The sequence below is a fragment of the Peromyscus californicus genome, unplaced genomic scaffold (assembly GCF_007827085.1).
Source record: "Peromyscus californicus insignis strain IS unplaced genomic scaffold, ASM782708v3 Scaffold_17__1_contigs__length_78620276, whole genome shotgun sequence".
NCBI lineage: Eukaryota > Metazoa > Chordata > Mammalia > Rodentia > Cricetidae > Peromyscus > Peromyscus californicus.
The window spans coordinates 26598037-26610668 of record NW_026294469.1 but is presented as its reverse complement, the minus strand read 5'-3'; the positions used below and the strand labels follow the sequence as shown (position 1 = coordinate 26610668).

Below are 12632 nucleotides of genomic sequence, written 5' to 3'. Positions count from 1 at the left end.
GCAACAGAACCTTAAGGGAATAAGGCAGAGAGGGATAGAGCCTCCATGAACAGGGCCTCATCCTCCCCTGTGCCCCCCCACACTACATGTCCACAAACACTTTAAAGTATCTTAGGTTAAGAAAGAAGATTGTTGCGTGTGTTAATAAAACCTCTTACGGAATAACAGTGACTGCAAGCCCATATTCAATGCCAAAGATATGTCCAAAGATATCGCTTTAAATATTTTATGTGTATGAATGTTTTGCCTGCATGTATGTATGTATGTATGTATGTATGTATACCATGTGCCCATGAAAGTCAGAAGGTGTTGGCTCCCCTGGAACTGAAGTTACAAATGGTTATGAGCCATCATGTAGATAGAGGAAATTGAACTCAGACCCTCTGCAAGAACAGCCAGTGCTCTTAACCACGTAAGTCAGATGGGTTAAGCCTGGGGTCTTTCCAGCCCCCAAAATACAGCTTAAAAAAAAAACACTGACTGTATTTTAAGAATTGGAAATGATACAGCTAAAAGTCGACTGTAAATTCGCTAGGCTAATTGTATGTGTAACGTTTGATTCTTAAAGCTAAATAATCACTGGGAAAGCTTTCAAATATTCAATGTTAAAGAGTTAAGAGAAAAAATTACAATAAGATTATGAAACTCACATTCTCTGTAGAGCTGGGGCCCTGAGGTAGGCTGGGACTGAAGGCCATGAGGTCGGTCTTGGGCGGACCCTCTCCAGAGCACACCCTCTGCCGCCTCTGCTGTGAGTATGACCAGGTCCCCACCGCGCTGGAGCACACCAGCACGGGCTTCCCCGGCCCGCACGTGCCCTCCGTGGGCGTCGCCGAGCAGCGAAGCGCGGTGTACAGCAGCAGCGTGAGCACCAACAGGCTGGACACCGCACAGATGGCGATGATCAGATACACGTTGACATCCATTAGCTTGGAGTCTGAGCCAGAGGTTCCAACCAACACCCTAGAGGAGACCTTCGGTGTCTGGCTGTTCTCCACTAGAGACACCAGGAAGGTGGCCGTGGCCGTCAGTGCTGGCTCCCCGTGATCCTTCACCAGCACCAACAAACGCTGACGCGGCGTGTCTGCTTCATCCAGAACACGTGTTGTACTGATCTCACCAGTGTATAACCCCACGCGGAACGGGCTGCGCGCAGCACCCGCGGCCGGCTGTAACTCATAGGACAGCCACGCGTTGTAGCCAGAGTCAGCGTCCACTGCTCGCACCTTCGCAACCACGTGGCCTGAACTCACTGACCGGGATAACAATTCAATAGTCCCTCCGCCACCCTGAGGTCCCAGCAGCGCGGGCGCATTGTCGTTCTCATCCAGCACAAACACCTGCAGAGTCACATTGCTGCCCAGGGAAGGCACACCAGCATCCCGCGCGCTCACCTGGAACTGCAGCAGCTCCAGCTCCTCATGGTCCAGAGGCTGCAGCGCGAACACCTTGCCGCTCTCAGCGTGCACAGACACATAGCTGGACAGCAAGCGCTCGCCCACCCTCCTCTCCACCAGCGAGTAGGACACCAGCGCGTTCTCCTGCGCGTCTGCGTCCATGGCCGACACCGTGAAGATGTGTGCGCCAGGCGGGTTGTTCTCCTTCACGAACACCGTGTATTCGGGCTGCGCGAACGCGGGCGCGTTGTCGTTCACGTCAGCCACCTCCACGGACACACTGGCTGTGGTCCACAGAGAGGGCGAGCCTCCATCCCGGGCGGTTACAACCACGTGGTAGTTAGCAACGCTCTCACGGTCCAGGGTTCTGTCCAGCACAAGTGAATAGTAATTCTTGAAGGTGGACACCAGCTTGAAGGGGACGTGAGGTGTTAAGGAGCAGATCACCTGCCCATTAGCGCCTGAGTCGCGATCAGACACACTAATCAGGGCGATGACAGTGCCCAGTGGAGCGTCCTCTTTGATAGGCAAAAAAAGCGAGGTTATGGCCATCTTGGGCACGTTGTCATTTACATCCACGAGTTTCACTATAACTTTACAGTGTCCGGCTAGTGGGAATGGACTTCTGTCCACGGCGTCAATATTAATTTCATATAATTTACGGTCTTCATAATCCAGCCCCCCCTTAACTTTTATTTCTCCGCTGGTAGAATCTATTGTAAATTTAGATTTTACATCATCAAGAACAAGATTACTGAAGAAATACAATATTTCTTTATTAATTCCCTCATCCGCGTCTGAAGCGTTGAGTTTAATTACTAATGTCTCGTTGGGTGTATTTTCCAACAATCTAACATTATAAATAGATTCATCAAACTCCGGAGCGTTATCATTTGCATCCAATACGTCAATCAGTAACTGAGCTGTACCTGTTAGTTCAGGTTTCCCTCCATCCATTGCAATCAGTAACAAACGATGCTCTTGAGTTTCTTCTCTATCTAGAGGTTTCTTCAAAACTAGCTGTAAAACGTTTGTCTCTTCTTCCTTTCTTTTAACATCCAACTCAAAATATTCATTAGGATTTAACTTATAGCTCAAGGCTGCGTTGGCTCCTATGTCCATATCAGATGCGCCCTCTACCGGAAACCGCGAGTCTGGCATTCTTGACTCTAAAATAAGTAATCTTTGTTCTGGTCGGGAGAATCTAGGCGGGTTGTCGTTAATGTCCCTCACCTCCACCTCCACGTGGAAAACCTGCAGTGGCCGGTCCACGATCACCTCCAGGTGGATGCTACACTCCGCGCTCCGCCCGCACAGCTCCTCCCGGTCGATTCGAGAATTCACAAACAAAATGCCATTCTGCAGATTTACCTCCAGAAGGTCCCCGCGGTCCTTGGACGCCACCCTGAACAGGCGGGGCACCAGCTCCGCCAGCTCCAGCCCCAGGTCCTGAGCGATGCGGCCCACGAAGGTGCCGTGTTTGGCCTCCTCGGGGACAGAGTAGTGGAGCTGGCCGCTCCCTGCCTCCCAGGCTGTGAGGAGCACAAAGGAGATCAGCAGGCGCCGGGATCCCGGACTTCCTCGCTGGGAATATAGCATCGCAATCTTGTTCCACTTCTCCAGTCTCTATTGCAGCACCACAGAAAGTCCGTTGAAAACTTAATTCCAATTTACTATAGACTTGATTTCCTCGCTTTCTTGTGAGCTTCTGTAGCAGAGTCTAAAATGGAAGGTCCTTTTCCTAAGTAAAACGTGTGCTCTATATCCTTTTGACGTTGGAAGAGAAAAAAATGTGGTGTCTAGCGACATCATGTGGATAAAAGGGTAAGTACTTTACTTTGTTCTGTTTTATTTACTTACCTTTTATAAGTGAAATATTTCCCAATATTACTCAATTTCAATTATATGTTTTCTATGCCTCTGTATATCTCTGTTCTCTGTTTAAATATCGCTTTATAACCAAGTTCTTTCTGTATTAGTTGCATTACTTCCCAATCCCCCAGGTAATCTGCTGATGGTCTTCCAATTGGATTTGACTTTATAAATACAATCTAAAGCAAAACGTCAATATGAGTATACCACTGCATAGCGATACATCTTCCGTAAGGACACCCAAAACAATTTGTGTTATCTATTTTGTTTATAGAGGAGTTTATACTCAAACTAATAAAATAACTTTCAATAGTTATTATTCTCAATAACTATTGAAAGTTATTGTTACTGTTGTTCAATAGTGTCCTTTCTGTATTTGTCTATTGCCTATTTTTTTTAGTTTTTCTGTATCAACTTAATGGACATAGACTCCCTCATTATTACTTGAACAGAATATTCTGAATTTCGTTGTTTAATACTGGAGATTTATTGAAGCTATCTTCAAAAATGATTAAGACAGTTTAAGCTAAGTTGGGTTCCCTTTTTGAAATCTATCCAAATTAATGAGTATTTAGTCCTTTAATTTTTTCAGCACCTAACAATTTTTATGTTATATTACTGTAAAGTGGAGATTTTAAATTGTCCCACTATCAAACAACGTTAGTAATAAACTTGACACCATTGTCAAGAAACAGCATCTAAGTAGCAATTATTTGCATTGCAATTACTATGTAAATTGTATAATCACATATCTTACATTTATTCAACAAGTCAGAATCCTAATATTGATTGAAGAGCAGTGTGACACAGAAATATTTAGGATCCAGTAGAAGTAATGGTATACTCAGTGGAAAAAAGGCATTCTTAATATGGAAAAGTAGTCCACATTTTTATACAGTATGTAGAAGACAAAGTCTCTTAACATTTGACTCATCTTTGTAGCTGTTGGAATTATGTCCTGTGTTTGTCATTCTGTAGTTGATTCTTAATTTGAGGATTTCTTTCCCAGTCATTACATTCTAAATGCCACAGAAGACACATGAGAAAGTACCTTCAAATCTTCTAAGCCATTCTTTCAGTCAGATGTTAAAGAGTATTTTCTTGGCTGGTCCAACTCACTTTTCTCTTTCCTAGGAAGTTTTAGTTATAGCCAAGAATAGTGGCGCATGCCTTTAACCGCAGAACTCTATAATTCACTTTAATTTATGTTACCCTATAAAGTATAATAAAAGTAATGAATAAGAAATGCAAAGTTTTAGTGTTCAGAACACTTATCATTACAGATAGCACAGGAGTGAAAAAATAAAAGAAATTAATATCTATTGCAATTCATTTTTTCTCATTAATGAAATGTATATTTCCTAAATGCACATCAAGCAGATGTTTAAGTAGGTTATCCTTCTCTGAAAGAAATTATCATTCAGGACAACTGCAGCTTCTCATGTGCACTAGAATTCAATTCAGTATTATCAGACCCAATAAGAAGAAGCCTATTCAAAGAAAAATATGGGCTGATAGATGATTCAATGACCTGAAAGATCACAAACAACTATAATTATTGTGTTAATTACATTCACAAAAAGTAGATAATTTCAAAAAAATCCTCTAATTTTAAAAAAAGTAAAGCAAGTTTCTAAAACTGAAAAGGCACTGATGGAAGTTAAAATGATGTGTGTGGCAGCCCAGACTAATAAGAAAAGAGCCAGGCATGTGGTGCACGCCTTTAATCCCAATACTCCAGAGGCAGAGGCAGGCAGATCTCAGAGTTTGAGCCTAGCCTGGTTTACAGAGCAAGTTTCTGGACAGCCAGGGCTACACAGAAAAACTCTGTCTCAAAAGAAGAAGAAGAAGAAGAAGAAGAAGAAGAAGAAGAAGAAGAAGAAGAAGAAGAAGAAGAGGAGGGGGAGGAGGAGGACGAGGAGGAGGAGGAGGAGGAAGGAAAGGAGAAGAAGGGAAAAAATTGCTAAGTAAGGGAAAAGTTGCAATAACACAAGCATCGTGCAGCAAAGAGCATAAATGACTTAAAAGCACAAATTGGATATGAAATCTATAAAGATTTATCATATATACACTGTGATTCTCAGGAGAGTAATGTAAGGTAGAAGCAATATCTGAAGGTATACTAATAAATTTTTATTTTAAATTGATAAAGTATCAACTCACAGATATAAAATGTGGTAATAACTTCAAGGAAGATTTTAAAAGTAAATCAAAGCTGATCAGGTAATGTAAGTTTGTTGACAATTTTAAAACAAAGAAAGAATTTTAAAAGGAGCTAAAAAAAATCACAATATATCAATAATAAATTTGGTAGCCATATTCTTGAGAAAGAATTATAAGAAGTTATCTTGAACATTATGGGAAAAAATAACTTCCATCTCAGCATTAAATACCTAACAAAACTATTTCTCAAAGGCAGTATTGAAATGCTGCATCTGAATATACAGAAACATAGGAATTTCTTCACTATCAGACCATAGGAAAGGAAATGTTCAAGAACTTTTTCAGAAGAAAAACAAACTCAGGAAGAAACACAAACATAAATGGGTATTAATGGTACAAAAGTGATAGTTGTATGTCTAGGATCTCCGTCTAATTCAAAAGCATGAGTGTAACATGAAGTGGGGAACAGATACACAGAGTGATTCCCCAAGGTCCTAACATTCTCTCAAAATTACAATACATTACAAGTATTGGTTTATGCTTTAACAAATCAGCAGTGTGCATTAAAATCTCCAGGAAATTGAGGAGAAAATAAAAAGAAAATGTGACTTTAAGACACGTGTCATTGCTACAAACATCAGCAAGAAGGGGTCATATGAAGTCCCAGACCCTTCTTTCTCTAAAAAACACACTTTTTGTCAAGACTACACAGCCCTGCTCCAATCATGAGAAACCTAAAAATGAAGCAAGAAGCTTCTGCCCTCCAGACAAGCTCAAAACTCCCATTCCAAAGCAGGTGAGAAATGCAAGGAACTTCTCATAGTATTACCTTCTCCCAGCATGGTGCCACTCACTCAGGGCGAAGCAACAGCTTCTGCCTTCTCTCCAAGGAGTGATGAAGAGTGGAACATGCATTCTACATCCTACATTTCAGGGGGCGGAGCACTGCCCAAAGGCTTGGTGTCGGTCTCACAACAAATGGAAGCCAGCATGTTGCAGGATGAGTGAGGACAACTAGCATCAGTCAAAGGTGATGCTCCACAGGACCTGCAATTCAGCAGATGGGGCTGTACCACCCTAGCAACCTCATGAGGAAAAGAGAAGAGTGGAGCTGGGACCCAATTTTATGGCTTTTCAGTGAACCGATCAAGAAATTCTTTTTTGTCTCACCTGAATCAGCACACTGATAGGGCACAGAAGATTCTAGATGCCCAAAAATGACTCAGAACAACAGCAACAAAAGGTTGCATCTGGGTTTGGTGAACATCTTTAATCCCATCCCCTGGGGACAGGGTAGAAGGGTTTCTGTGATTTCCAGGCCAGCCTGGCCTACTTAATGAGTTCCAGACAGCCAGGCTTTCTAGTGAGATCCTGTGTGGGAAAGAGGAAGGAGGTAAGCAGACACTGCCACACAGGGTAGCTGCAGTGCAATGAAGAGACACCTATGAGAGAAGAGCTTATGAGCCCCTGAGGAAAAGCAATCAATGCATTGCCCCTGTTGGACTTTGTGCATAAAAACCACAGAGAATACATGTCTGTCCAAATGGCTTGATGGAGCCCCAGGTTCTTAGACAACTGACAAGTGAGGGTCTCTCCCTGCACAAAGGTAGGCTAGAAAGATTGGGAGAGGTGGCTGTTCTACACATAAGGGAATGTCAAGATCATATAACAACAGGGAAAAAACCAAGAGAACACAGCATGAAAGAATTTCTGCTATCTACAAAAAGCAAATGTGACTACATAGAGGCAAATGAATTTTGACAGTGTTTCAAGTAACCAACACAAAATGCCCAATGAGCTCAAGAAAATAAAACATTAACAGAAGGAGAATTTCAACAGAGATGGAGTTTTTAGCCAACAACAAAGAAATTTTGGGATTGAAGAATCCAACAACGGACTGAAAACTTCACTAGTGCTATTCAACAGCATACATGACCAAGCAAAAGAAACAGTAACCTCAAGGTGGAATATTTGAATTTACTCAGGAAGAGAGTCAAAACTCACACAGAACTTTAAAGACTGAAGAAAGACTAAGATACTTAGGGGATTAAAAAAAAAGTGAACCAAATATGTGCTTTGTTATTCTCAGAGAGAGAAGAGAAAAACAAGCAGAAATCTTAGAGAAATTGTGACTTGATCTCTCATAATCTGGGGGTGAAATGGATAGAGCCAAGAACTTTAACATAGATCGGATGAAACCGACTACAGCCACATCTACAAGCTAATTGTAAAGAGTCAACAATGAGGAGAGAATTTTGACAGCAGCAAGGAAAAAGTGACCCATCATATACAAGGGAACACTGAGAAAACTTATCAGCAGATTGCTCAGCAGAAAATCTTCGTGCTAGAAGATATATGCAAACTTCTGAAGGAAAATGATCACCAAGCAAGAATTCCATATCCAGCAATAAATAAAATTGTGAAGAAAGTGAAAACCCACATGAAAATTTAAAATTAAAGACAATAGTAAAACTAACCTTTCCAGAGGACTCCCCTGTGGACTGCAATTGATCCTCTCTGTCCCTGGAATCAGATAAACTGGGGCTGAAGGCCATGAGGTCAGTCTTAGGTGGGTACTCCCCTGAGCATACCCTTTGCCTCCTTTGCTGAGAGTATGACCAGCTCCCCACTGCGCTGGAGCACACCATTACTGGTTTTCCAGGTCCGCACATGCTCTCATTGGGCACAGAGGAGCAGCGCAGCGCGGTGTACAGCAGCAGTGTGAGCACTAACAGGCTGGACACCGCACAAATGGCGATGATCAGATACACGTTGACATCTACCAGTGATGCCTCCGAGTTTAGGACACTCGTGGACACTCGCGATGGAGCCTTTGGTACCTGGCCATTCTCTACCAGCGACACCAACACCGTGGCGGTAACCGTCATTGCTGGATCACCATGGTCCTTTACCAGCACAAGAAGGCTCTGCCGCAGTGAATCTGCCTCATCCAGGGCACGCGTGGTACTGATCTCGCCTGTGTACAGGCCAACACGGAACGGACTACGGGAACTGCCAGCCGAAGACTGCAGCTCATAAGAGAGCCATGCATTATAGCCAGAATCTGCATCCACCGCGCGCACCTTGGCCACCACATGGCCTGCACCCACTGACCGTGACACCAGCCGGCTCACCACTCTGCCAGATACTCCCGCCTCAGGTTCCAGCAGCTGCGGAGCATTGTCGTTCTCATCCAGTACAAACACCTGCAGAGTCACATTGCTGCCCAGGGAAGGCACACCAGCATCCCGCGCGCTCACCTGGAACTGCAGCAGCTCCAGCTCCTCATGGTCCAGAGGCTGCAGCGCGAACACCTTGCCGCTCTCAGCGTGCACAGACACATAGCTAGACAGCAAGCGCTCGCCCACCCTCCTCTCCACCAGCGAGTAGGACACCAGCGCGTTCTCCTGCGCGTCCGCGTCCATGGCCGACACTGTGAAGATGTGTGCGCCAGGCGGGTTGTTCTCCTTCACGAACACCGTGTACTCGGGCTGCGCAAACGTGGGCGCGTTGTCGTTCACGTCAGCCACCTCCACGGACACGCTGGCTGTGGCCCACAGCGAGGGCGAGCCTCCGTCCCGGGCTGTCACAACCACGTGGTAGTTAGAGCGGGTCTCTCGGTCCAGGGTTCTGTCCAGCACAAGTGAATAGTAATTCTTGAAGGTGGACACTAGTTTGAAGGGGACGTGATTCGTCAGAAAGCAGGTTACCTGCCCGTTGACACCTGAGTCTCGATCAGACACGCTGATGAGTGCGATGACGGTGCCCACTGGAGCATTCTCTAGGATTGGAAGTGATAGAGATTTGAATTCCAACTCTGGGACGTTATCATTGATGTCTTCAATTTCTACAATAACTCTGCAGTGTCCAGAGAGCGGGAGTTGTCCCTTGTCAATGCCCTCTATGAGAATTTCATAGGATTTGCATTCTTCAAAATCAATGTATCCCCTGACACTAATCTGTCCTGTAACTGGGTCTATGTGGAATTTGTGTTTCACAATTGGTGAAATATCCGTAGAAAATGAGTACATAATATCCCCATTCGCACCTTCGTCCAAATCTGAAGCATTTACTTTGATTACCAACGTTCCATTTGGAACATTTTCTGGTAATTTCACGGTATAGAGAGATCTGTCAAAAACTGGAGAATTATCATTAGCATCCAACACTGTGATGTGTATCTGAACAGTGCCGGTCAGCTCCGGTTTGCCTCCATCGGTGGCTGTGAGCACTAAAAAAATCTCTGGAGTTTCCTCTCGGTCTAAGGATTTTCTTAATACAAGTCCAAGACCTTTTACCCGTTCATCGTTTGATAGTTTTTCCAGTGAAAAATATTCATTAGGACTTAGCCTGTAAGTCAGCAGAGCATTAGTACCGACATCTGCATCAGAAGCGCCCTCTAGTGGAAACTGAGTGTCGAGCAGTCTTGATTCTGCAATGAACACATTCTTTTGTGTGGCGGGGAACATGGGAGGATTGTCGTTAATGTCCCTCACCTCCACCTCCACGTGGAAAACCTGCAGCGGCCGGTCCACGATCACCTCCAAATGGATGCTACACTCCGCGCTCCGCCCGCACAGCTCCTCCCGGTCGATCCGAGAATTCACAAACAAAATGCCATTCTGCAGATTTACCTCCAGAAGGTCCCCGCGGTCCTTGGACGCCACCCTGAACAGGCGGGGCACCAGCTCCGCCAGCTCCAGCCCCAGGTCCTGAGCGATGCGGCCCACGAAGGTGCCGTGTTTGGCCTCCTCAGGGACGGAGTAATGGAGCTGGCTGTTCCCTCCCTCCCAGATTGCAAGAAGCAGAAAAGAGAGAAGCAGGCGCCGTGATTCCTGGCCACTTCCCCAGAAAAATTCCATCTCAAGTGCACAGTGCTTCGTTCTGATTAGGGATCCTCTCTCAGAGATAGGAGAATTCTTCTAATCCGTCAGTCTATAGCCACTGCATCCTCCATTGTTCAGATTCGAGATGGTGGATACAGCTTTCTGGGAAGAATAGAAATGATGTTCCCTTTGGTCTGTCTTCTGCCGGATTTATTTTATGGTAAAGAGCGACATCATGTGGTTCCAAACTGTAAGTATGGATTCCGGAAATCCACACCACTGAAAACTGTCTTGTTTATTCCCCCAGCCTCTCAAATAGGTTTCTCGCTTTGCAAAATAGAGTTATATTTTGTAGGTACGCGTTCTGTACCAGTGATTAATTGTGTGTGATCTTTCGTTTTACCAGAACAACAACTTCTAATACAGTGGAAATTCTTTTTCGCGTAGGTTTTAAATATTTACAGAGACCCGGCTGTCGTTATTAAAAACTTTGTAAATGTTTAGTAGTGAGGTGTAGATTAGGAAAATTGATGACAGATTCTTTGTGCGTCATCAAATGTTGGGTTGCGATTGTTAATGACGCTCTGTTCATTCTTGAGTTTTCAGTATTGGTTCTGAATCTTGAGAGAAACAACAATTAGGGAACCACTGATTCTAAGAACAAACCATTGAAAGGGATGTTTGCACATATTGTTTTAAGAAATCAAAGTCTGTTAACATTCAATGGACTGTCTTCCTGGAATCACAGAAGGGCTGGGTGTGCATGGGAGATTTAACCTGAAATTTGAAATGCAGGGAATAGCTTGTGTGGAAGAACATTCCACATAATTTTTATTCTCGTAACTTCACCTTCCATGAGCAAGTGTGGTATTCTCATTTTTGCTCTCACAATTTATAAATTTCAGGTGCTTTCTGGTGTTCAAAATGCCTAGATTTTTTATTTTCTCACATTGTCCTCGTGTATTTTAGTCAAATAGTTTTCTACCTCTGAAAAAACATTCACTAGCAAACAGACACACTCTTTTTGTCCCTTAAGTAATGGGTTTAGTAAATAAGAGTCTCTATGTAATTTATTTCCATAAGATATTAAAATAAATAAATGTTTTAAGTAGACTTGCAGGCCAGTCTTAAATGAAATGGTAGGATCTGGAGTTGCTTAGAGAAAAGCAAAGAAATTTTTCTAAACTCTTTACAAACCAATTTCACATACTTTGTAGCAACTTTAAAAGCTCCCCCAAATTATGAGGCATTTCATGATTAAAGCAATTGGACAGTTATTTTACCCTCTTTGATATCTGCAACACCAAGACTTCATTGTTTTGTTCATTTGTTACTTTAATTTCTTCTTTACAACCTTTTAAGTATGTGTGTCCTCTTTTGAAATAATACTTTTAAAGATAAATACTGTATATTAATATTAGTACTTCAGATGTATTCAAATAGTGTCTGCAGGATACTTACCCAACACAACTGGTTTCCTTTTCTTTTCATTTTTGAGACAGAGTTTTATTTAGCCCAGGCTATCCTTGAACTCACAATGTAGCCATGGTTGACCTGAAATGTCTGGTTCCTCTGCCCCACATGCTGTATTACAGGAATGCACCACCAAAAGTTTCACGGGGTGCTGGGTATAGAACTCAGAGAGTCTTGCATACTAGACAAGTACTCTAGCAACTGGACTACATCCCCAGCCCAGATTCATTTCTTTAATTTCTTAATAAAATATGTTAACTTAAGGTTAAAATATGATTTCTCAACACTTTAATTTTCTAGAGATACAAGGATCTATATAAGACATTGAGCTACACAGGATATATTTCAATGTAGCAAGCCTGGGTTTTACCTTAATTTTCATGCCACATTTTGCCAGGCATGATCTTTGATTCATCCAGGGTCTTAATGGACAATGGAGAGTTCCCAAGAAATAGTAATTTCCTCTACAACCTTAAAAAAAGGAGGAGATGGTGGAGGTGGCCCTCTGTAGACTCCTACAGAACCTTAAAGCAAAGGAGATGGCAGAGATGACCCTCTGAAGACTATTTTTTGCATCTTAAATTCATGTTTCTGGGGTTGGGGATTTAGCTCAGTGGTAGAGCACTTGCCTAGCAAGCACAAGGCCCTGGGTTCGATCCTCAGCTCCAAAAAAATTCATGTTTCTTTCTTCCATGTTCGTTTAGGGCAAAGAAAAATCAAGTTATCAAAAGATCATTTTAAGTTCCCTCTCTCTCTTTTCCTCTCACACAAAAGCTAATTTCTGAATCAAAACAGAAATAAGCATACTCTCACTGAGTAGGCAAAGGTTTTTTTTTTTCAAATTATCAAAGATGTAAGACACACTGGAGGAAGCCACAAAAAGTACCTTCTCTTTGTTTTA

The 12632-nt window shown here is 43.2% G+C and overlaps 1 protein-coding gene and 1 non-coding gene across 6 annotated transcripts in view; one reads left to right on the top strand and one right to left on the bottom strand.

The window, feature by feature from the left end:
- Positions 1-12632, bottom strand: part of LOC128112710 (protocadherin alpha-C2) — a 246646-nt gene that overhangs the window by 210984 nt on the left and 23030 nt on the right. Inside the window, exon 1 of one of the 5 annotated variants that reach the window (XM_052741960.1) lies at positions 7910-10450. The exons of 3 other annotated variants lie outside the window; for them this stretch is intronic. In XM_052741960.1, the coding sequence (XP_052597920.1) occupies positions 7910-10294 (2385 nt within the window). In that variant the 5' untranslated portion in view covers positions 10295-10450. Of the gene's footprint in view, positions 1-650; positions 3194-7909; positions 10451-12632 lie in introns of those variants that run through there. One more of the 5 variants, XM_052741963.1, reaches the window with a different exon arrangement.
- Positions 12322-12402, top strand: Trnaa-agc (transfer RNA alanine (anticodon AGC)). The gene has a single exon. It is a non-coding gene; the product is annotated as a tRNA-Ala (tRNA).